This window comes from Theobroma cacao, chromosome 5, assembly GCF_000208745.1.
Source record: "Theobroma cacao cultivar B97-61/B2 chromosome 5, Criollo_cocoa_genome_V2, whole genome shotgun sequence".
Lineage (NCBI taxonomy): Eukaryota > Viridiplantae > Streptophyta > Magnoliopsida > Malvales > Malvaceae > Theobroma > Theobroma cacao.
This window is the reverse complement of record NC_030854.1, coordinates 4,417,611-4,443,775: the sequence shown is the minus strand read 5'-3', so window position 1 is coordinate 4,443,775 and position 26,165 is coordinate 4,417,611. Positions and strand designations below refer to the sequence as shown.

The 26,165-nt window shown below is 34.5% G+C and overlaps 2 protein-coding genes and 1 pseudogene across 2 annotated transcripts in view; all 3 read right to left on the bottom strand.

The window, feature by feature from the left end:
- LOC108661914 lies at positions 1,310-5,466 on the bottom strand (annotated as a pseudogene).
- On the bottom strand, positions 5,983-8,640 carry LOC18598140 (cytochrome P450 76A2). Its single transcript, XM_018121187.1, has 2 exons — positions 7,714-8,640; positions 5,983-6,990 (listed from the first exon to the last, which is right to left on the bottom strand). The coding sequence occupies exons 1-2, from the start codon at positions 8,623-8,625 to the stop codon at positions 6,373-6,375; spliced, it is 1,530 nt and encodes a 509-aa protein (XP_017976676.1). The 5' UTR covers positions 8,626-8,640; the 3' UTR covers positions 5,983-6,372.
- Positions 11,210-26,165, bottom strand: part of LOC108661913 (cytochrome P450 76A1-like) — a 34,018-nt gene continuing 19,062 nt past the window's right edge. The window contains 1 exon segment of the mRNA XM_018120903.1: positions 11,210-11,821. Within this exon segment, the coding sequence (XP_017976392.1) occupies positions 11,210-11,821 (612 nt within the window).

The following is a 26,165-nucleotide window of genomic DNA, read 5'->3' as shown; positions in this document are numbered from 1 at the left end:
TATCGATGGAATTACAGATGAAATATTTAGTTGATGACATTATCGAAAAAAGTTTTGTAGGTAATTCCATAGATATAATTGCATTGCTGATAGAATATTTCATCAATAATTCCATCGGTGATCCTGATTATCAATAGACAAGGTTGGTTGGCAATTTTTGCGCCTTCCCTATTCAATTCATGTCATCAAATTATCAATAACTGTCTAACAAAAAGCATTTCATTGGTAAATTCTGTTGCTAATCTGTTGGTATTCGGTCGGTTGTTTACAATAGGCATGTTGGTCGGGAATCGATCCCCAATTTATTAGTAGTGCTGACAAATGTTTAAGAACGAAATTCTTTTCATCAGTAAATACCTTTTTTATTTTTAGTGTAATCACACATTTAGGTTCCGTTAAGCTGACAATTTTTATGATTCTTGATGATGTACTCTATGTTCCCTAATCTCATGAGTGTCAATGGCCTTACAAGTAAGAAAGAACATTGTATAATGTTCTCTAACACACATTGTATATTTTAGGATCTCACCAAATGAAAAGTGATTGGATTTTCTAAAAAACAAGCTAGATTGTACTTCATGCAAGGCATACTAAACAAGGACGTCAATATTAAAGTTTTAGTTTCTTTGCAAAATAATTCTTCTGTTAATCATGCATCTATAAAAAAACAAGGCTTTGTTGAACATGTATCTGTCAAGAACAAGAATTCTATTAATCATGTAAATTTTGTTTTAGGAAATGTTAATTTGTGGCGCTCTAGATATTGACATATCTCATTTAGTAAGGTTAAGTTAATAAGATAGAATTGTTCTAAAGTGATTTGTTATGGAAACTTTGAACGCCATAAATGCCCTTTAGCATAGCAAAAGAGGCTTCCATACCCTGCTCATAATCAATTAGAAAATTTTTCATTTGATCTCATTCATACTAACATTTGGGATACTTATTCTACCTCTACTGCTAATGAACATCACTATTTTCTCACCATAGTGGATGATCACAACAGATTCATTTAAATATTTCTTATGAAAGCAAAATTAGATATTTAACAATTTTACCCTTATTTTATAATATGATTCAAAATCAATTCAATACATCTATAAAGCAAGTTAGGTTAGATATTGGACCATAATTTAACTTTGAAGAGTTTTATTCTACCAAGGGAGTTCTACATCAATTGTACTGTGTTGGAACTCCACAAGAGCTTCATGAGAGCTCATTTTTGTTTTATGTTGCAAGGAATTCTTCACAAAACTTGTTGATGCTCTTAACAATTACATAGCAGGTGATTTAGCATGATCATCTTTCATTACATGACATGCTTCTTGGGTATTGCTTCGAATGGTATGAGCTTTCGTGCTATTATACCCACCATTTCATTCATGTCTATAGCCTCTGAAGTGATGTTGCTCCTAAGCTCCTAGTCAAAGGAATGTAGCAAGGTAGCCAGACCAAGATGAACAACCTTATAAGCTAAAGAAATGTCTACACAAATTCGTCTCCTAGATCCAAAAGGGATCAACTCAAAATTCTATCCTTTGTAGTCTATTTTTTAGCATAAAAATCTTTTCGGCTTGAATGACAAGGGATCCTCCCATGAATCTGGGTCTTTTCCACATGCCCATACGTTCACAAAAATCTGTGTGTCTTTGTGTATGAGATATCCCAAGTACTTGGTCTTTCGCATGGCATTTCTAGGAAGGAGTAAGGGAACCGGAGGATGTAACCTTAGTGTTTCTTTAATCATTGCTTGCAAGTATGGCAGTTCATCTATATCACTCTCCTCAACCTTCATTTTCGGTCCAATAACTCGATTAAGCTCTTATTTGGCCTTAGTCTTTGATTCAGTGTTGCGGAGTAGCTTTGCCATAGCCCATTCAATTGTGCTGCCTGTTGTTTCTGTGCCAACAAAAAAAAAATTCATGCACAATAACAAATTTAATAATACACATATATTTATATTTTTCTAGAATCTTGATGGAATTATTAATATTCTTAGTATGTCAAGACGCAGTTTTATCAGTACGATTATGGTAACAATATGATGTGATACTGTGTCAGGCCCTTCCTTTCCTTTACCTTCATATTTCAATAAAACATCTAAGAAATCGTTGGTTGTCTTTTCCTTTACTAGCTTCGACTCCTCAATCCTCTCATTTGGAAACCTGCTCATAATTTCATGGCTTGTCCCATGTTCCGTACCATATTCCTCTTGATCCCCTGGGGATCTAACCATTTCAAGACAAGAAGGAAGTCGGTCAAAATTGGCTTCCCAGCCCATTCCATGACTTTGTTCATGGCATCAAATAATTCTTTCCCTTTTTTGAATCCAGAGTCTAACAGATCCCGTGACAACACGAGGTTGCCAACCAGGTTAAATTGTATAAGGAAAAGAAAGTGAGCCAAATTTACCTTACCTATATGTCCTTGTGCATGTGCTGCTACTATGTCTTCCTCTATGTATCACATCATGTCATCAAGGCACTTTTGCCTAAGAGGAGCCATCTCATTGATTCGTTTGTTCACCAAGAGCTTCGTTGAGCAAATGCATCGATCCATGCACCAATAGCTGCCATATCTGCCTAATGCAAGTGTTCCCTGATAGTGGTTATGAGCTGTGAACACAATAGGACATTAACGATCATAAATATTCTGGTCATGATTCTTGAATAGTTCAGAGGCTATCTTGGCTGATTGTATGACCAAAGTGTTTATTGATCCAAGCTTCAAACTAAGCATTGGACCATACTTAGGCTTGAGCTTGTATAGGGTTTGGTGAGGCATAGTTCCAAGGTCAAAAATGTTGCCAAACACTGGCCACCCTAGAGGTCCTGGTGGTCGTAGCTTCCAAACATTCTGAGGTTGTCTTCCCCATATGACCAGAACGAAAGTTGCAAAAAAGAAAAGAATCAAACAAACAGGCAAACTAAAGGTGATTTCCGTTCTTGAGTGTTGGAGTTCCAAACTCTCTTTTATGTCCTTATAAACCAATGTCTTGATACAATGTTCCTGCTGAACTTATAAACGCATTTTGCCTTAGACCAGACGCATATGGTTGTGAAAATTAAGAGATTCTAGATATCTTATGTTTTGGATTGTCCTACCATAACCAAATTTATGTCATTGGAAGAAGTTACAGAAAGCCTTGGGCTCAAGTACACCACCTATTTAATAAATGTTAGTTACATAATTCTATGCGTACAATCATATTCTAAGCTTACATTTAAGAAAATTTGTCACACAATTTCACTGGATATGATGAACATATCCTTAAATACTTTACTTTGTTTTTGAAAGTTAAGAAAAGGGTTTATTCATATGAAAAGGGATGAACCCAAATATACAAAAGGAGAAGGAACCTGGCAAAAAAAGCCTAGGATCTGACTCAACAAAGAAAGCCTAGGATCCGACTCAAAGGCTAGTGTTGCAAAAAATGGCCAGTAGAACATAATTTGTACAAAGAGATTGATAAGCCCATGTACATTAAACACGACATGAGACCACAAACAGCCCTGAACAAAAAGCAGGGGAAAAGCAAAAAGAGGAAACATGACCGTTGAGGATGTTTCTTCCTCTTGCAAATTAGTCTAAGTCATTCCCTAAGGTGATCCATGTCTAACCATAAAGATAAACAATCAGCATAAATTCTCAGCCATTAAAGACCCTCATCAAGAGCATAGAAATAGAAAACAATAGGCAAAGGAGACATTCCACAGCCGAATCACACTCAAGAAGCCCTTGTAACAATTAGGGGTAAAGGCGTTAAAGATCATGAGTTTTGTTAACTCCTGATTTGGCAAGACTATCAGCAGTCTCATTACTTGACCTTGAAATATGTCTGATCAACCATCCATTTGCAACTCTGTTTTTAAGTGAATGGATTTGGAAGATAAGTTGTCGTAGCTGCCACGGGGCTTTACGAGGATTGAATACCCAAGACACAACATTTTTAGAGTCAGATTCGATGATGATGTTGTTGGAGTTCACCCATGAAGAGGTAGCAAACAAGACCATGGCCTTTTTGACTGCTAGGACCTCTGCAAGGTTGGCATCACCCCAGCCAACCTTTTTAGAAAAAATAAGCTTAACAACACCTGTTTCATCTTGTAACACCCCTCAAATGCCAAGATGACCTGGACAACCCCTAAAAGCTCCATCAATATTGAATTTGAGCCAACCAATAGGCGGACACTCCCATGAAACCTTGGACTTAGTTTGCTTCCTTGAGGTGGGAGCTAAGGCAGAGGAAGGAGCACGAATAAAATTTGTGATGGAGGTGTTGTGGTCAAGCCATTTAGATTTGACCCACCATGCCAGTTGCAATTTAGTGATATCCAACACATTCGTAGGATCCTAAATTTTCCCATCAAAGATCATTTTGTTTCGAAAAAGCCAAATGGACCAAATAATGGTGAAGAAAGACATTCTTCACACTTTTCTTCTTGACAGATCAATCTGATGAGAGTTCCAAGCCTTAAAGAACGACACAACATCTTTTGACATGCAAGTAATGATATCCCATTCAACACACCATGAGCACCACAATCTCCACGATTCATAACAAGTAAATAAGAGGTGATTAACTGATTTAATACCATTATTGCACAACACGCACAAGGTCGCCTCTAGGTGCATAAGGTTTCTTTTGACGAGTTCCTATTTGACCGTGACTTTGCCCCTAAGGACTTTCCACACAAAGATCTCCACCTTCGGGGGAGCTAAACCAGCCCAAACGTTTCTCCATAATTCCATATCTGCATCACAATTGCTTAAAACAGATTTGCAGAAATAGTTGGTAGAGTAATTACCATTTGGGGTGAATTTTTAGATTAATTTATCTTTAGTCTCCATATCAAGATGAATGCCTTGCAAACAACACATGAATTGCTCCTAAGCCTCTTTCTCTCAATCAAACACATTTCTTCGTAACTCAACATGCCACTGCCATATCTGATTGGTCTAAGAACCAAACTCGCACCCCTTTCCGATTTTGTTTGTAGCAAGAGCGGAAATACAAGGGAAAGCAACTCTGAGGATAATGTCTTCAATCCACTCATCATCCCAAAAGTAGATATTAAGACCATTCCCGATCAAGTATCCAAGACCTGCACAAAGAAAAGAAGAGAAACTCCCCGAAGGGGTAAGTGCACATGTAATGTTTTTCCAAATGGTAGACATGTGCCTACCACTTGGATTGTAAGGTAACAAACTCAAGTTATCCCCCCCCTTTTTCCCAATAATCACTGAGTGCCACAAACTCTCATTTTCCTCACTATATCACCAAAGCCATTTATTTAAGTGCGCTATGTTCTTCAATCGGAGATCAATAAAACCAAGTCCCCCACAGTTTCGGAGATTACAAATTGACTCCCAATTCACCCAATGAATGCACCTTCTCTCGTCTGAACCACCCCACAGAAAACGTTTCTGAATCTGATCAAGATCCTCCTTCATCCCCTGTGGCATTTCGAATAAAGACATAAAGTAAATCTGATGCATGGTTGAGGAATACTAATTAAAACAATATAGAGAAGGGAGATACATTGTATCCTTAATTAATTTATCTTTTTAAAATGCGTGCATCATTTTATACTTAATTTGTGAAAAGTAAATAGTCATATATTACTTTAGGAAATTAATTAATAAAGGGTAGAGACAAATTACTTTTTATTGTATGTTTTTAACCAGGGTTAATATTTAGATTAATTGTATTAGTATAGATAAATTAATAATCGTTTACTATTAGTTTCAATTTTTATTATGATTTATGATAAATGAATTTCAATATAAATCTTATGAAAAATAGAAGTTTTGAAATTGCCTCTACTTTATACTCTTCCTCATTGGTTTCTATAGTCCCGAGTAGCATTGCTAGTACCAAGCTTCCAGTCAAAGAAGTCAACCAAATTTAATTGCTAGTTGGTTTCAAGGAGTAATTTAAAGAATTCCAAACTTAATAAAACGATAATATGTAATCTTATCATTAACTTAATGGGTCCAGAGCATTGGAGTTCAAAAGAAAAGTAAATACGCATCAAACTAAACAGAAGTCTCCCTCTTGCAAATTGCAATCACCCTAAATGTTGATCTAGTGGCATATGAAGTGTATCCAACTAATATAGTGAAATTTCCAGTAGGAGACATTGAATGAAAAATCTGCTTGCCACCATTTCCATGCAAGAGATGCCGACCCTGGATGAAATTTCCTCTAGAGATCCTGAGTCCTGACAAGTACCCTTTCTTCAATCCTTGTTAATTTTGCTAATACTAAAAATAACGAAACATAAACTATGAATCAGATGCTTGAATAGTATGTGTGCTAGGAAACTTGCAAAGACCGTTTCAAATTGCCCATCATCTAAATACTTCACTTCAGTCTGATGTCTTACACTTTTTAGGAACTGCTAGTAACGGCTCCAGTTTTCTCATTGTTACGCCCAATTTGTCTTTCATGTCAATCGTCTCCTTGGTCACATTGCCTCCAAGTTCCCAATCAAAGTGGTGAAGCAATGAGCCTAAAACGAGGCGCAGAACTCTATCAGCTAGTGCCACACCTGCACACATTCTTCTCCCTGCTCCAAAAGGAATTAGCTCATAGTGATGCCCCTTGTATTCGATTTTCGATCCGATAAACCTCTCGGGCTTGAATAACAAGGGGTCATCCCACACTTCCGGATCCCTTCCAATGGCCCAAGCATTTACAAAAACTTGTGTGTTTTTGGGTATATGGTACCCCATAAAATTGGTGTCTTGCATTGCCTTTCTTGGAATAAGGAATGGAAGTGGTGGATGTAGCCGAAATGTTTCTTTTACTACTGCGTGCAAGTAATGAAGATTTTCAATGTCACGCTCTTCTACCTTCTTGTTTGGTCCAACCACCCGAGTAAGCTCTGCTTTGGCCTTGATCATGGCGTCTGGGTTGCAAAGCAGCTCGGCAAATGCCCATTCTATGGTGCTGCTTGTTGTCTCTGAACCAGCCAAAAAAATTTCCTGGTCATAACATGCATTAAAGTGTTAAATCAAATGTCAGGAATCAGAACGAGGAACAAGTTGGAAAGTCATTTGCTATTCTCTAATTTTTCAGAAAAGCAGAAGTTGCAGCCGAAGCCCTGTTCAATTTGGACACTAAGAATTGGTTAAATATCTACGGTAGTCGAATTGAATTTGTATTCTAAAAGTTTCCAGCTAAACCTGGAAATGAGTTGGCAGCAGGTTATTCACAATTGTCTTTATTCCGGTTAGCAATCTATAAATGGGATTTAGCTTTTCTCGTATATGACAAGTGCTTTGAACGTTGTAAAGGTGAGAGCAAGGCTTCACCAGTGCAATAAACATGGAAATATTTTGGTTATGAAAACTATTCAGTTTTGAACAGAACAAATTTCACCAAGGAGGCTATATAAAACTTCTGGTGCAGAAAAGATCACTCAGTGATTGGCTGCAAAAAATAACTTCATCTAATTTGGATGAGTTCTAATTATTTGGATTAGTATCATGCGAATGTGTCTCTAACATTAACCGCTTGCATATATGTCTTGATGCTCAATTTTTTGTCTCATGACCGTGAGCCAAAATAACAGAAGAAATCATAGCAGCATGCTTCAATATATCTAAGGACAACCAATGTTGACACTTCTTAATTAAATATCTCCATTCAGCCGAGTTCATAATAAATAAAATATGATCCTATATTAATTAAAGTAAGAGAACTACCAGGATGAAGATGTTCAGCTCATGGTCAGATAATTTAGCTGGTTCGTCCTTGCCATTTCCTTCAAACTCAATCAACAAATCCAAGAAATCCCTCTTATCTTCCCCCACCTTCTTCTGTTGCAATTTTTCCTTCACAAACTTAGAGGCAATTTCAATGGCCTTACCAAGATCCTTCTCCATCTTCCTTTTCAATCCTTGAGGGTCAAGCCACTGCAGCCAGGGAAAAAAATCTGCGATATTTCCTTGACCAGACCATTCCATCAGCCTCAACATGACCATGAAAAGTTCAGAACCCTCCTTTGAATCAGGATCGAACAAATCACGCGACAGCATAAGGTTTCCAAGCAAATTAAATGTCAACAAAAACACAAAACGTGCCACATGAATTCCATCTCTATGTGAGTCTCCTTGCTTCTTACGTGCCTCGTCTTCGATCCATAGCAGCATATCATCAACACATTTTCTTCTTATACAAGTGGTTTCATTTATCCGCTTGTTAACCAACATATCCACCGTGACCAGGCGCCTTAACACGCGCCAATATGAACCATACGGTGCTAGAGCTAAAGAACTTTTGTGGTAATCATGGGCGCGCATAATTTCGGTGATGTTGCGCTCAGCGAAGGAGAGATCATGGTTCTTAAACAACTCAGTAGCTGCTTTTGTTGAAAGAAGTACCATGGTGTTCACGGTACCTAGCCTGAGCCATATAACTGGACCATACTTGTCTCTTAGGCAGGTGAGGGTCCGGTGTGGCATGGTGCCAAGATCGAACATGTTTCCGATAATGGGCCATCCTGGAGGCCCTGGAGGGAGCTTGCCTGGGTTGGAATTTCTTCTTCGGAAGAATAGGAATAAGACCGATGATGAAAATATGACAAGGCAAACAAGAAAACTTGTAGGCCAATCCATGACTTCGCAGGCAAGTTCTGGCTTTCTTCACTTACCTTGATATAATAAAACACTCTTAACTTGTCCAAAATTATATACTACTAATAATAAGTCACCTAAATCAGAAGCACATTAATTATCACCACTCATTTCAGCTTTCAGTTTATTGGTTTTTCTTTAATATATATTTTGGATACAACAAGTAAAGCATTAATTTTCCCGATACATGCAGAAGGACAAGTTGATTAAGATTCCTTTTAACTTTTCCCATTATTTTTTAATATATACTCATAAATTTCATTCATAATTTATGGGATTCAATTATTGATTATAGATCACAACAGGTAAAAAAAACGCAGCTTACAAACGCAACAAACAGCACTTTCTTTAACAAGGAAAAAGAGAATTCACACCCGCAAATATTCAGAAATTCCACAAAAAAGATAATAAATGAGAAAATAAAAGGATTTTCTAAATCCTTTTGGACCTTTTCTAGAAGCTTCTATTCTCTGCTTGTGCGACTGATTTAATCACTTAGCAAAAGGACAGATTAAACAAGTGAAGCATTGTGAGCTGAGATAACTAGAAGAAGCGATGAAGTTTAGATGCCAATCAGAATTCAATCTTTGGAATTATAAACAAACAAACAAAGCATTAGTCAACTAGATTAATCGTGTAGAGAGAAAGGGAGGAGTCGAACATTTTAAAAAGGCAAGCAATATTTAATGAAGGGTTAGGCCCAAGTGGTCATTTAAGCTATAGTTAATGCACGTTTTGCCAATAAATTGATCTATAATTACTTAAATACATATATCAAACCGACCAAAGGAAAATTTTGGGTTCACCAAACTCGTGCTGACAAAAACCAAACCAAGTCATGCTACTAGGAATCTAGCACATGAATATATCAAGCAATGTTTTAAATGTAGCCGCTCCAAATGACCATCTAAGTTATTAACTCTACTTTAGATTACACAATAAAAAATAATTTTGGAATTTTGCTGTTAAAAGAACATTTTTCCAATGCAAGGGAATTCAATTATTATATTTAATGATATAATTAATTTTTAGAATAATACTTATCAATTACTGAATTTAATAAAAATACATTTATAGAATACTTTACTAAGTGTGGAAAACTTGTTAATAAATATTTTTTTCAAAGTAATGATATTTTCTTCGATAGTTAAATAAGTCAATTAACTCACAAATGGTATAGAGATACAATAATAACAAATTAATGATATCTACTCTTGAGTATTTCTTTTTTTTTTCTACCCTTAGTTTTGAATTCAAACTTCCTTTTCTTTTACATACATCTTTCAAACTTCTTATATGATAATATATATAGCTCTAGATCTCAAATGAGGAAGGCAATTACAAAGTTAAGTATAATACAAATGCATGCCATATTTATGAAATAAATAAATTGATGATCGTCCAAGCATGTAATTCTAGAGACAGAGATTCCTAAGTTTATTCCTGCAACAAAACAGAAAAAGATTCCTTAGTTTACCAAACATGTAGAGACAAAAATCAGAAGTTTTGTACTGTAATGTTGAGCATAATTCTTGTTAAGCCGTCTTGATTTGAGAGAACATCATGCATCCTACGATTCCTCCCTCGATTCGTTTGCCTTTTTCCTATGATACAACTCTTCTTCTCTTTGCACTTTTTGTAATTTTTCAATGTTGATGACCAATTGTAAATACAACTTTTCAAAATAAATTCTACTAAGCACAAATTTATTTGGATTTTTGAGATCCCCATATTACCTGCTTTTTTTAAAATGCTTTTGAGATGGATATTATGTATGAAGCAGAATCCAAATCCTTTGTCTCCATTTTTCATTCCAATTTTCACAAATTATTATATGTTTATTTTTTTTATTATTGAGTTAATACATATTTTGTTTTAAATTTTTTCCTCTTTCTCCCTCATACTTCTATGCAAGAAAAAAATTGATTGCAGATCCAAAGTCAACTTGTATTCCACAAATACTCAAGTCACTGAAGGAGGAATTTATCAAACGTCTCCAATTTTTTAGCCAAACAAAACGAGAATATCTGAATCCTTGATTAGCTTAGCTGGTATTGAAGCAAATAACCTTTCAATCCTCAAGATTTAATTATTCTGGGTTTTGGTAATTATAGATGTGACTTCTTGGCTAATAATGCCCATTCTTGGGGATGCTTTTTGCGGTCTTGTTGCTCGGAATCATGGTGTAGAATCTGAATTATTAATTGGTGTTGTAGTGAAAGCATGTCTTTGGGTGAATGTTAGTCCTCTCTTTGAGCAACTTTTGATGACGGTAGGAGAATAAAGAAGAGGAGGAAAAATTAAAAAACTAAATAGTACTAATTTAATAATAAAAAAAAAGGCACGTGAGAAATTGTGAGAATTGAGATTAAAAATGAGACAGAAAATGAGGATAGAGAATTTGGATTTAGAATTAAGTATATTTATTGTTAGAACTTCTGGTTAAATAAGTATGAAATTCAAAAATCAGTTTGCTTGAGATTGGTGTGGAACACAACGTAAACTTGTACATTAATTTGTACTCTATAATAACATAATAAAAGCCCAATATTCAGCAGGCCATGGTTTAAGGCATTGATATGACCTTCAAGGGGACAAATTTCTTAAGCGTTATGCCCATTCTTTCAGTCATGTCCAAATTCTCAGGCTTGAGCCCATCAGCCAACATCCAGATCCAATCAAAAGAGTGTAATAAAGACCCCAACGCCAAAGGGAGGACGCAAGAGGCGAGAGGAATTGCTGGAGACATCCTACGACCAGACCCGAATGGTATAAATTCAAAGTGGTGTCCCTTGAAATCCACCATATAATTAGGCTCTAAAAACCTCTCTGGCTTGAAAACTAATGGGTCATCCCAAGTTTTTGGGTCTCATCCTCATCCAATCGCCCAGACGTTGACTAAATTTTTGTTTCCTTGGGAATAGTAACCTAACATCTTGCAAGAGTTCTTGGCATTGTGTGGTACTAAGAAAGGAAGTGGTGGGTGAAGTCTTAATGTTCCTTTAATCACTGCTTGAAGGTAAGGGAGGTTTTCGATATCATTTTCTTCAATCTTTTTACTGGGGTTTATACTCCTCATCTCGGCTTGGACTTTCTCGAGCGTTCTTGGGTTATGTAGGAGCTCAGCCATAGCCCACTCTAAAGTACCTGAAGTTGTGTCAGTCCCTGCAGTGAACATCTCCGGCAAATTAACCCAAGTTAACACTGCATGTCAGAGAAAGATTATTAAAGGTAAATTTACTGAAGTTTAATAAGAGATGACTAATTAACAAGACAATGACATTGATGGTTGTGTTGGAAAAATAAACATATTTTATAAAGTTTCAATATCCCACATTGTCAAGTGATATTTTTTACTTTAATGGTCAATTTTATTTTTTTACCTTACCTTGACTTAGTTTTTTCATTGTGAAAAAAGAATTAGTATTTGATTCACATTCTGCCACTATAAATGTTTTGTAACATTAGACAGATAGTCTTTGATTTTTTCATAATATTTATAACATTACGTAATATTTTATTTTTGATTTTCTCTTGATTCTCTCAATCGTTCCTCTTTATAAATATAGCCTCCACATTCATTCTCAACACACCTCACTTCTCTGCTTCCCTCACTCCATTACTTCTCTGCTTCCCTCACTCCCTTATCTTAATGGATTCTTTCTTATAAGTAATTTTTTACTGTTCCTAATATCTTTGATAGTTTGTGCAAACTAATCGGGAAGAGTTTGTTGAATCTTGGAGAATAACCGCTATAGTAATTTTGCATCAAGTTTATACTCGAAAGAGCAAAAATTATCCTTAAGGACAGTGATACCATGCTTTAGACTTCTTCATGTTCTTACTTACTTATTTTATTCTCATTTATTTCTTAATTTTTTCCAACAATCTGAAGGATGATTTAGATAAGTTTCATTTTATATTGTTATTGTTATTATTATTGTTATTATTATTATTTTTTTTTACAAGTGAACTTTTAGTATGCAGATTTCTCGGTAAAGTGCTCATATTGTTTTTGTGTGAAAATATCAGCTTTATTCGCAGATTCATCCAAAGCTGAAGAGTGATTTGATAAATTATGTCAGATGAAGGACAACAACATTTTCACCTCACTGTGCCTGTTGTTGGATGAAGTACATTTAATATATACTAGGAAGATAACCCGCGCGATGCTGTGGGTTGTTAATTAGATGAAAATTTTTTCAATAATAGAAAAATATTTATGAAGTAAATTAATACAAATTATTTAGTTTGGTTAAACATAAAATTATAGTGGTTGTGAAATTGTTATTTTCTTACATAATAGTTTATTCCATATAGAGGAGAAAACAAATTTGTACATTTGTGAACAATTGGAGTGTTAGAAGAACAGAAGTAATAGAAATTGTATATTACATATTTGTAGAGTAAAAGGTGTTTATGTAGTTCTTAAAATATGCATACAAAAATGTTGTAGATAAATTGACGGTAGCGGCAAAATAGTAGCATACAAAATTTTGTCATTATGATATTATCTGTTGATTTTTTTCATATACATTGTTGTAACATGGAGATAACAAAAACATTCTCCATATATGGTAGAACTTACTTCTTTGTGCAAAAAGTTTAATGGCTATCCGTTTGCTTGTGTCTTGCATTTGCTGTTCATATGACAGAATTAGGTACTTTTTAGTTTGATTGTTTTTATGATATTATTGCTGTAAGAAGAAGTAAGTTAATTGAAAGAGCTTATCTGTTCAAATTTCATCTTCTTTCCTAGGGACTCCTTTGGGAATAATTCCTTTGCAACTTGTACATTTGTTGGTGATGGTGGCATTTCCAATTGGGTGTCCTGGATTGTCAGCAGTGATGGTTGGGAACATGTAGGTTGTTCATTTACTGATGTTGTTCCTTTGTGCATTTTTTATGTTTCAGTTGAGGATTCTGTGGGGTTGGTAGAGTCAAAGATTTTGAAAATTGTGAGTCCAGCTTCAATTGCTTTTCCTGTAAGGCCAACTTTGAATGTTTTTCTTGTATTGATCAGTGCTTTGATAGGAGGTGGAAGCACCATTTTGTCTATTGTTTTGATTGCAACCAACTCACCAATGGTGGCACCGATTAGTTTTTTAGCTTGCTGACCAAAAGCAAGCAGTTGAATTTTTCCAGTTAGGTCTTCAATTGTTAGTTCCAGAATCATTCTACAGTGAAAGTTGAAAATTTGTATGATTTGTACAGTTTATAAGAATATATTTTTTAATAATGTTAGTTGCAAGAAACTTTAAAGGGACTTACGTTAGAACTGATGTTTTTTCGTCATGGACTGGGCACCAAAAATTGCCAGCACAAAATCGTAAACCTGTTGCACATTGATTGCAGGCATTGTTGTACCATTCGTTTGGTGCTTGAACATCAATAATGTTTGCAGTGAGCTGGAACTTCGTATTTTGTCATTTTCATAAATAATATTGTGTGCATGTGAAAAACAGTATGATTTTTGGTTTATTAAGGATATTAAACTACTGATTTTTGTTTGTTTGTTAGAAAGAAGTGGAAGACTATTTTACCAATGTCTTTTTTTGTTCAATTGCTAGCAGATCAGCTACATGAATGTTTGACACTGTGGATTGTTGTGCAGAGTGAAACTGAGTGCATGCTTCCAACAGTTGAAGGTCTGCTTGTATGGGTTGTTTTTGGTATCTAATAATTAGTGATGTATTGTTAGTTTTTTTTTCTACTAATGTTAATATTTATTGTTGAATGCAATGAGAAAAGTGGTGGTGACATTACCTTTGTTTGAGTTCATGGACCTCTGGAATTTCAGGATCAATGTATATTCTTATTGCTGAGTAGGATGATACATACAATGATCCTACAAATTGGCAATACTTATTTGTTAGTATATTTTGTATGTACAATATGCAATGTTGTTAGTATAATGGTGATATGAGATATACTCACGCATACAAGTTTTGATCATCAATCTAGTAAATGCAAGCACAACATTTGTGTTCTCTGTAGTATTTCTTGTTCTTGTATGGATAACACTATATCTCCATACAACAGAACTTTTAAGCTCTCACAGCTGTATGAAATCATGAAAGAGTGATAGTTATTGGTTATAAAATTGTTGTAGTATAATTCTGGAAATTTGAAAGTTAATATTATTTTTAATTTACCTTGCACTTTGAATGTAGATATCTTGTTTTTGAACAGGAACATCTCTATTGTTTAGTTGCACTTTTGTTACAGGTATTATTGTTGTGACAATGCCAATAACATCTGTTGTTATTTGATGTAAAAACAATTAGGAAAAAGTGAGAAAAGTTGTTGTAAAATAAACTATGATTTTGAAGTGTATTTTTAAGGTTACCTGTCAAGATTTTTTTTTTGATATATCTTATCAGGAAGATCTTTGAAGTGAATAAAGTTGAAATGGTAGTCTGGATATTGAGTGTTGTCTTCAGCAATTTCTTTGACTTCTGACATTCTTGATAGAACTATCATCAAATCTTCAGGAAGAACATTGAAGTTGTGCTTTGATTTCATAACTCGATAGTTATCAATGATATAGACAGCACCTTCTTTCAGGATTGGTATAAACAGAGGTGCATCAAAACCTCTAATCATCGCTTGCATAACATTTTTCTGTCACCAGGAATAATGATTAAGTTTAAAACTTGTTTTACTGTTTGATATATTGTAGTTTACAATCAAGCAGAGAAGATGGTGTTGTGAAATTTACCTTCACATCATCAATTAAAAAGTTAAGACTGAGTAGATTTTCTGGATTGTCAGGAGTTGTAGATTTCTAAATCCTAAGAATCTTGACTTTGATTGGTGTTGGTGGTTTGAACAATTGTAAATCAGTAAGATATTCATGATCATTTTCTTCCTGCAAAAGCATAATGGAAAAAGATAATTATTTTTCAATTGAAACAGTAATCATAATTGGTAAAGATTATAATCAATGGAGTTGGCAGTTATAGACATTAGGTTGTAGGAGTATGAAATATAAGAATTTATTTTATACTTAAAATGAAAAATAATATTCAAGCATAATAAACAAAAAGATGTTAATGAAATCAACAATTTGTACAGGAAATAGTATAGAAAATAAGAAACTATAAATGTAAAAAAAAATCAATTTGTAATCAATGAAGTATAACATAGGAAACAAAACATAGAGAACTGTCTTAAAGAGAGGAGAAAATTGTGATGACCTGGTTGTAGTTATCAAAAATTTCTCGGTAGACTATTTTTTTGTTTGATTTGATTATTTTTTGTCTTCATTCACAATCAAGATTTTCAACCTTTTTCGTGATGTAACTCTTGATAATGCTACATACAATTGACCATGTGTAAAAACAGGTTTTGGTAAGTACAAACCTATAGTATCAAGAGTTTGTCCTTGACTTTTATTTATTGTCATGCTATAACATAACTTAACTAGAAATTGTTTTCTTCGGAATACAAAAGGCCATTTTTCTTGTCTAATTGTTATTACTATCCTTGGTATAAATATTATGTTACCTGCAAAAGATCCTGACATTACTTTGCTGTAGCACCCTGTACCCTCGTTTAGCCGTCAATAAGACCCTATCGATAAAACGAAGAGTCACTTGATGTAAATTAAGGGTCGAAAAATGGGTACGGGTGAAAAGAACATTTTGAAATAAGATATTATTTTATTTTATAAATAAATAATATTAAAATATTAATGTTTTATTGATTGTCGAAATTAGTCATGAAAGAAGGTTCTATGACTAATTTAAGTGGGGGAGAAGAAGTATGAATGAATTTTGGAGATAAATGACGTAAGTGAAACCGTATGATTTTATTAGATAGAGCTAACGCGGGTAAGTCAATATTTAAATATTAAGGGGATACCGCGTTGAAGAACAACTTTGATATTTTGGTTGTACACGTGTAAGAGAAGGAAGATAGAAGGAAATTAGAATTTTTACACGTGTCGGAAAGACCAATTTTAAAATACAAAAACTTGAGGATTATGTAGCAAATACAAGGAAGTTGAAAATTTGTATGTAAATTTTATTATTTTAAGGAAATAAAATAAATAATAACAATAGTAAATGAATATAAAAATGTATATATAATTGTAAAAAAAAAAGGGGAAAGAGCAACATGGGCAGTTGCCCATGTGGTCAAATAAGAAGCTAAACTAATATTTTTGTGTTGAATGGGTAGGGGCCGGCCACATGGAGTGAAGGAAAAAGAAAGAGAAGAAATGATGATGATGATGGGGTCGGCAAAGGATGTGAAAAAGAAGGAAAGGAAACAGAAATAAAAGAGATGAAAAGGAGAGAGAAAATGGAAGGAAAAATCTGGAGAGTGGCCGACCAAAGAAGAAGAAGAAAAGAAAGAAGAAGAAGGAAAGAAAGGTGACCGACAGTGAAAGAGGGAAAGGAGGAAGCCATTTATGGAGCAAAAATAAAAAGGAGGAAGAAGCTGATTTTGAGAGAGGAAAGAAAGAGCTGTGCAGATGATTTTGAGAGGGGAAAACAAGGGTGTTGGCTGCTAGAATTTGGAGGAAGGAAAAGAGAGGAAGTTGAGTTTTTGGGGGTACCGCCGACTGTGAGAGAGAAAGAAGGGAGAATAAAGGAAAAAAAAAGAGAAAAGAAAGGTGTTGATGACCGATGGGGAAGAGAAGTAAAAGAGAGAGAAAAAAATGGAAAGAAAGAAAAAAAGGGAGTGGGCATAGCCCAATAAGGAGAAATGGAAAGAGCCCATGAGAAGAGCCTAATGGCAACAAGGAAAGAAAAGTCCAAAAGAGAAAATAAAGATGGAAACTTGGGCCAACTTAGCCCAATTTGGAAGTGTTAAAATAAAGATAGTGCACTATAGTGGCGTGCTGGAGGAAGTAATGAGCGGCCAGCAAATAAAAATAGCGATGTAATATCCCATTATTGTAAGGTGAGTAGGGGGTGTCAATTTTAAAATTTTCGTAAATATATACCTATACGTATGATTTATTTTAAACTCGAAAATTGTGGATAGCATGTGCTGGTAGTAATCTTAGAAAATTGTGTTGCAAATTATGTTTAGAAATCATTTTGAATACATATGTATAAATTATATGTAAAGTGTTTTGAAAATTGAGAAACAAGCCCTTCACACTGTTTTGCCTCAAAATCTGTGCCTTATATTTGTGCAGTGTGCATTCATGGTTATATTACTTATTCACCATGCGAATTATTGTTTTAAAATTCATGTATAAATATATTTTGAGGAAATGATAGATTTTATCATACCCTATGTTGAATGCTTTGGAAATAATTTTGAAACGAGAGTTCAAGGACATAAAGTGATTTTTAAAGTGGTTTTATAAACCGAGAGATTCGAGAATAGGCCCGCTATCACTTCGGTTAAGTGTGACCCTCATGCACGAGTGAGCTCTAACTAGAGAACCTTTGGATCACCGACGGGCGGTTAGGTGTGGCGGGGACCATGGCCTGTGATATATGTATGCGTGGCTAGGCCACCAGATGATTTCGCGGTTGCGATCGCTTGATTTTTCGATGTTGGCTAACATTGTTGAGATTGCCATGACATGTGGGATCCGGTGGAGTGAGGCTCCTGGAGGTTATTACGTGGTAACGGGACCACGAATTTTATTTGATTTCCTACTCGAGACAAAAATCTCTTTGGGGTTTTAGACTCTTATTTCTTGCATGGTGAAAACGAAATTATGCGGTTTCCTGCATCTCCCCCTGGTTTTACTTTTATATGAATTTTACCCTCATGTGCGAGGCGATTTGCGAACTGTGTATAAACTTGGTTACTATTTGGTTTCATGGGAGCTTGCCCATCTTTATTGATTTAATTTGAGTATTACATGAGACAATTTCGATTGCAGAGATCTTTTACGAACACGAGGTTTAAAATGATATTTTACTGATTTAGTTTGAAAATGGTTGTTAACCTTTTCGCTGCACAAAAGTTAACTTATTTGATTTGACATACATTATGGTTGATTATGACTTACAAGATTCTCGATATTTTCTTTTATACATATAAGGCACAAATCTCCGTTTGAATTAAATATTTTTATCTATTCTGGCAAGTTTTATTATTCAAAATCTCTACCTTATTGCTTGTTTCCCATTTATGCCCTACTTACAGAGCCGATGATCACTGAGTCTGTGAGACTCACACCCCTATTTTGCCCTTTTTGTAGATAGAGATCAGCATAGCGTGTAATCATCGACGTGTACGGTCTACCGCAAATAGGTAAAGGCATCTCATAGCATTTTATCCCGAGTCGCTTCGCTGTTAGAGGTTGAATCGTAGCACTTTGTTTATTAAGTTGTAAACGAATATTGATGTTGATATAAGTAAATAATTAGAGATCATGGATTTCAATGTATATACTTGTGAATAAATGGTTTAAAGATTGAATTGTTTATTATGTTTATAGTTCAAATCATGATATGATAGAATAATGTTTTAAGTACCAACATGGAATGGTGATTGCATATAGTGAACTAACGAGTAATTCGAGAAAGGCTTGTTTAGAACTTGGAGGGTCTTTCCCGGAGGTCTTGGACGTCGATAGTGACCGATGAGGGGTCATTACAAAGTTGGTATCTGAGCCCTAGGTTTAGTTGAGTCCTAGGATATTCTTGTGTCAAACAGCGAAGTAGTGGGATCGACGTAGAGTCTTATTTACAGTCAGTGACTGCAGCACCGATTATAGGCAAGAGGCTGCGTAGACTCTTTATCTTAGCAAATGACCTTGTGTAATCATAGGTGATATTAAATAACGAGAATTGACTTTCGATGTCCAGGTTTGAGATGCCACCCGAGACACGAGCTACTGTTACAAAGATTTTAAGCAAATACTCCTAATGAAAGGTGGATGTAATGATATACCCTTCCGACTAAGAGTGGAGGAAAATGAAGTTTGACTAATAGGTTCGTAATAACTTATTCATCTGGTGGAGTTAAAATTTGAGCCATAATTATCAAAGGGAAGAAAATTTGATGACTATGGATGGTATTTGAGGTTAATATAAAGGAGAACATATAATAATGGTAATAAGAGGCATAAATTGATTAGAATAAATAATGATCATTGAGATTTACTTGAAGCTTGTACATCTAAGTATTAAGGGAGGTGTAAACTGATACTCACGTGCATGGAGGCAAGTGCACTGTGTTGATTAAGCTTGCTCTACCCATATATAAATGGCGTCGAACTTCCAAAATATTTTTTATGTGGATATGTGCTAAATATGTGTATAGCAGCTTAGATGGAGCTGGTTTTGAATTAAATTAAGTGACAGTGAGATCCTAAAGTTTGATTTGGACTATTCTGGATTATAGTTATAAGTGCATAAATTAGCTCAAAGGTGAAAATCAGTGACTATTATAATTGATGTGTGGTCAAGAAGTAAAAGGTTAGTAAACAAGTCTACACTAAGGATGAGCTTAAATTTTGTTATGCTTGGCATGAAGCCAAAGGATTAAAGGACTAGTTATGTATTTGGTAGCTTGAAGCTAAATGACCTAAAAATGTTGACTCTAGTCTAACTACCATATGGAGATTTATATTTGAGCTTGATATACAAATTATTTTAAAGATCAATTTAAAAATCTATTTGGTTCACTATGTAATTAACGATGCAAATGATTAGACTAGAATTTAATTTCTCCAAAGGTAAGAGAGTTTCTATACCCTAAGTTTAAAAAACTTTGATCTTATGACTGCAAAGGCAAGATGCAATAATTAAGTAAATTATTCACTTTATAAATGTAATTGATTAAGAACTGAAGAGTAAAGTCAAGATCTCGAAGATAAGTGGTGTACAATTTGAGATATACGTAACTAAGAGTAAATTTGGAGATCATTGCTTAAACAAATTTATACTAAATGCTATGGTAAAGGTATATGAATGCTAGTAGTACAACATGCCCAAAGGGTAATTGACGCATACCACAAAGGGTGAAATGTGGGGTAGATATGTTGAAATTGAGGAAAGTAAGAAGGGGTTCTTACCTGTGGTAATGGATGTTGACCTTTAAATAGATGTATTTATATATATGTGGAGTTACTCATGTCATCGGTGGGAATAAAGAATTATTCTTAGCGATTTGAGTTTGGAACACAATGTGCTTGATGGGTTGCATAAATGGTACTATAAGATACTAATTGACATGATATACATTATTGGAAATAATTATGAAAATGGGAGAAGACTAAATTCTAGAATTTCAAAGTAATAATGTGAACATAAATAGGATGATCAAGATAGACAAAATTCATGATGATACTAAGTTGGAGTGGTTAAATTATTGGAGTTATAAGATAAGAAAGATAATTAGTTGTGAATGCTAAGGAATTGTGGAACACTAGAAACAACGAATAATTATGTGTGTGGTGTGATACGCATATGGTGGAGTCACTATACAATATGGAAAGAGTATCCTAAAGGGGATTTATTGATTGTTGACAAGTGTTATAGGATGAGATGAATTTGAAAATATTGGCTTTGCCTATTATATGCGATAAGCATAAGAGAATATAAATGGTTATGGAAATTGTGATGTAAGCTTGGAGGAAAACCAAACGGTTGAGGATGATTAATGTAGTAACCTTAAATTTAGACGAATAACGTTGATCACGTAAACTCCAATAGCTATCGTGCCACGGTTTTATGAACACTTTATGTCTAGGATGCATGAATAAAAGGTGAAAAAGCGTGAAATTAAACTTACAAGCTGAATTATGGTCATTGGACTTGATGTTAAGTTTCGTTAATTGGAGTTTTAAGGTCCTGGAAAGTCTTTATACAAATGAATAGAGAAGTTTCTAAATTGCTATGCAAAATATTAAGATAAACATTACACAAACTAAAGCCAAGTCCTAAGAATTAAGGGAGACGAGAGATTAAGCCTTGTTAAAAAGCTAAGGAAAGAGTGAATGAAAAGTGAGATGAATAATGGGATAAATATGGGTGTTGTTACGTCGTGCATAAGAAGCTTAAGGATAATCAATGTAATCATACTAAGTGAGTTCTATATGATTCAGATTAAGAACATGGACACTTTGAGAGATCTTAAAATAATGTCCATTGGGAACTAATGAGCTAGAATATTAATAAGCATACATTGAAATGTTAAGGTTATGGAAGGCTTTGGAGATAAGCCTTTGATTGTTTAAATCCTCAACGAAATTGTATTAAAGGAAGTGCTTAAGTGTTTTTGAAATGTATGGAAAAGTGTGAGAATGCACTAGTTTGACTATTTATAAGAGGTCGAATTTGGATGGTCATGAGTGGCTGGTGAGCAATTAAGCAATGTGTAAGTAAGTGAGCAGAGGGAGTTACGATTGGTAGGTAAGAGTAGAACTCTAATGATGAGATTGTGTTCACTGCTTTAGGCATTAAACTATAAGTTATGGGCTTGTATTCACTCTGTGAACACCCTGATGACATAGTTCGAGAGATTTTTCGCAATGAAGAAACATTAAAGCTCAAGGAGCAAAAGGCTATATAACCAAGTTGGGGCTTGTGACTGATATGTCACATAAGTATGAAGATGTATTGCAAATATATAAGGATGCCTAGAAATGTTGGTTTGAGGTAATGATTATCTTGTCGATATCTAGATTTGCTGAAGTTGTGGTCTCTATATGCTTGTAGAAGCAAGGCATAAATTGTGAAATGTGCCTCCACCACTAGTTTCAATTTATTTGATTAATTATCAAGGTCAAGTGTCTGATAAGGGTAGGCATGATATTAGAATATGAATTTTGGTTAAGTGAAGTTAATTTTATGACACGTGGTGTCCAGGGATGGTGCCAATTAACGATTGACTTTTGCATGGAAATAAAACATCGAAATTGGCTTTGTGTAATCATCACATGATGGTGAGCATAATTTGATTAAACGTGAGTAGAGATGATTTCAAACTTGATTTGATGGTTATTTTAGTAATACAAGTGGTTTATTGAACTGGTTATAGCTAAGACTACTTGAAGTTGAAAATTTTGGAAATAATTATGGATATAGCCTGAGGGACTTGGCATATGAACTAGCTTAATTGTAAGCTAGAATTCGTTAGGCTATTATGAAGTACACAAATAGAGAAGTATGCTATGAATTTAATGTCTTAAGGGGCAATGGAAAACAATGTATTAGTTTTGGTATAATTCCAATATATAGTTGTCATATATGAAGATCTGGAAAAAAAAAATTATAACTTATGCATGAGAGTTGTGCATTTGAATTTAGGTAGAAAAGTTTAACAATCTGATTGTTTGACATAAAGCCCATGATTGAGAATGAATGATTATGGATTTAATTTTTAAGGCAATAAGATTAAAAGAAGTTAATTTTGGAAAGGTCTCAGTAAATGATTCCTTGATTTTAAGGTGCATTTAAGGGAAGATAAATGTCTAATTTCATCTTCAGATTGATAAACTAATGAGGCCATGAGATTTGGAATTTGGAGTAAATTTGAGGAATTTCAAGTTAGATATGTTGTATGTGGCTAATGACTAACAAATTAACTATGACATTGGAGATATAGAGATGATTAGTAATCAAGAGAAGACTTGGAAAGGAACTTTAAAGGAAAATTTTGAGCAACTTAATTTTTAAGTGGTTGAGCTATTGATTAAAGAGATTGATTAAGACTATAAAGATATATACAAGAATATCATTAATTATTGAAATGCCTTGTGGTATAAGTTGAAATTATCTAGTGAGCACTTGATCATGAAAGCACTGAAGTTTTGTTTTTGGGAATATGGTTATTAATGGTTATTAGATTTGAATAATCTATGATGTTAAATATATCTAAAATAAATAAAGTATGTCTTGATCCTTACGTATTATGAAAAGCTCGAATGGAAATGGTATGGAAGTATGTAAATAGAAATAAAGATTGGTTAACAAGTTAAAACCGTAGTGAATGGTTGGATAAATGTTCGAATGTCGGAAGATTTGATAAAAGATCAAGGTAGAGGAATTGTGGATGGTTATGTAAACATGCATAATTGATGATTTAAGAATGTATTGACTGAGATGTGACTAGGATTATTGATATTTTTAATTTCTCTTTATGAGATGAAGAATAATATTGATTTAATTCAAGAAGTGTGGTACTTATCATTAAATGTAATATGACATTGTCGAGTTTTCTATAAAGATTGGAAAGTGATATAATTCATAAGATTAAGATCTTATATTAAGAATGTCCGACGAAGGTGATGTAGAAGAATTTTAGAATTTTGATTATTCACCGTATGTTGATTTGAATTCGAGAACAAATTCGTTTTAAGTGGGGGAGATTGTGTCACGACCCACATTCCGGGCCATGATCGGAGCATGGGCCCAATGGACGTAGTCCACTAAGCCCAAGCAAGCCTACTATTTATCCTGCTCATTACTCCATCAAATATTGCTAAGTCACATTTTATAACTTTGGATGAAAATGGTGATGGACATTGCCAACTCGTACTGGTGCTACTCATTTAAAATATACATATATTGTCTATAGTATGTATTCTAATAATTAACATCAAATTTGTCTACACATATCAAAAGGAGACTCGATATCCAGCGAAAAAACTTGACGAATATACAGCTACTGAATGCCAAGACATCTACCAATAGTCGAGTCTACAAAGGCACCTCGACCTAGTTACCAACTGCCTCGTAATCTGAAAACATGAAGTTGAAAACGGTGAGTATAAACCCAGTGAGTGAACAAGGAAGGGAACAAGCAATTGATAAGGAAGAATTTAGAAATCGTGATGCACTTGTTTTGAAAACAATGCAATTTGGTATAATTTCTTTCCCAAACCCCCTTGTTTTGGACATTGATCAGTGGACTCTTAGTATTGCAAAGACCCATGCTCAATCATGAAGATAAGGGAGTGGAGGAAATTATATCAGAACCCGAGCAAGGTAGCAACGTGACAACACATTTCTCACTACAGAAAAAGGCACTCTCGATTTGTATATGGTTTGGTTTTTCAAGCATATCTTCCACTACATGGGTTCAATTGACATGATTGTTAGGTCATTAGAAAGCTAAGAGGTAGGGCTATGACTTTACTGTTTACCACTTTTCCGAGTTCTAATCAAAAGGTGGTCAAAATCACTTTCAAAATCACTATACTGTACCACCACCGAAAATTTCTGGCGGCAGGAAAAATCCATTTCGCTGTAGCCAAATTCCTTATTGCAATGAACACCAATTTGACAATACTTAGTAACTTTCAATGTTCAACATGCAAGATTCACATATGAAAAACCATATACCATACTCATGAACTTTGATTTCATAAACATAGATGTATATATATAAATGCATAGATAAACACCAATATCAGTATAATCACACCCGGCTCATGTACATCCCCCCACATCGTGCACATAGCCGGTGCCATCATGTGCATTCCCCCACATTGTGCACAATCAGTGCCATCGTGTACATCCCACCACATCGTGCACACGGGCACTATCATTATCCATCTCCCACACCGCCATCATCACTGGCATGTGCATCCCCCCACATTGTGCACACACACGGTTATAGTCATCATACACAATGTTAATTATCATGCACAATATACATACATATATATATATATATCATAATGAAATAGTGCATGAATCCATAACAACCACATTTGACAACTTAAAACTATTTAGCAAAAGCTTGTTCCTAAAGCACTTGTTTTAAGAAAAAGTTATATAAAATCATTTAAGTTCTTTGTACAAAACAGTCACGATCCCAAAATGATTTTGAGACGCAGTTTACTCACCAATAGTAATTGAGCCTTTAGCCAACTCTAACCTCACTAATGATCCAATTGGGATAATGGGGCTTCGTTGGAACCTACCATCAAATTAACATCACCATAATGTCAATTCATACTTATAAACCCTAAAAGCTACCCCTTAGCTAGCTTTCAAATATCCATTTTAAATGGCTATCTATTCCCATTATCCTAGTCACAATAGAGTCAATACACAATCTCAACAATAAACCCACAATTCAATCACTAAACATTATCCGCACTTAAAACCCAATGCTAATTTACTACTCACCTTGATAGTTTAGTAACTTTGAATTTCTTTCCAACAATTCCCAAGCTATTATGAGGCTTTTTTCTTTCTTTCTCTCTCTAAACACCTAGCTAGTGAGAGAAAGTATGGAAACAAGATTTTTCAAGGGTTTTAAAGAGAGAGAGTGGAAGAGCATAAGGATTTATGAAAGGGTGCACCAAAAGCATGAAAATTGAAGCTAGAGAGAGAAAGTTAGGAAGTTTTCATACCATGCTTCCATGGAAGAGAAACCAACATGAGATGGGAGGAGGAGAAGAAGATGAGCTGTTGGAAGTTCAAAAAGCTGCTGGAAGAAGATGATATTTATAGCCAAACTTATCCAATTCCCTTTAAAATTACAAAAATACCCTTTAGCAAGTTAACTTGTTCTTCTCCAATCCTTTGTGCAATCTTTTTATTCTTTTGACACAGGGACAAGGTCCACAATTGTCTAAACTACTTGGG

Coding starts and splice junctions, on each gene's coding strand:
- LOC18598140 (XM_018121187.1), bottom strand. CDS start 8,625: ATGGATTGGCCTACAAGTTTTCTTGTTTGCCTTGTCATATTTTCATCA. Junction 6,991..7,713: donor AGCTGAACATCTTCATCCTG/GTAGTTCTCTTA, acceptor TGTTATGACCAG/GAAATTTTTTTGGCTGGTTC.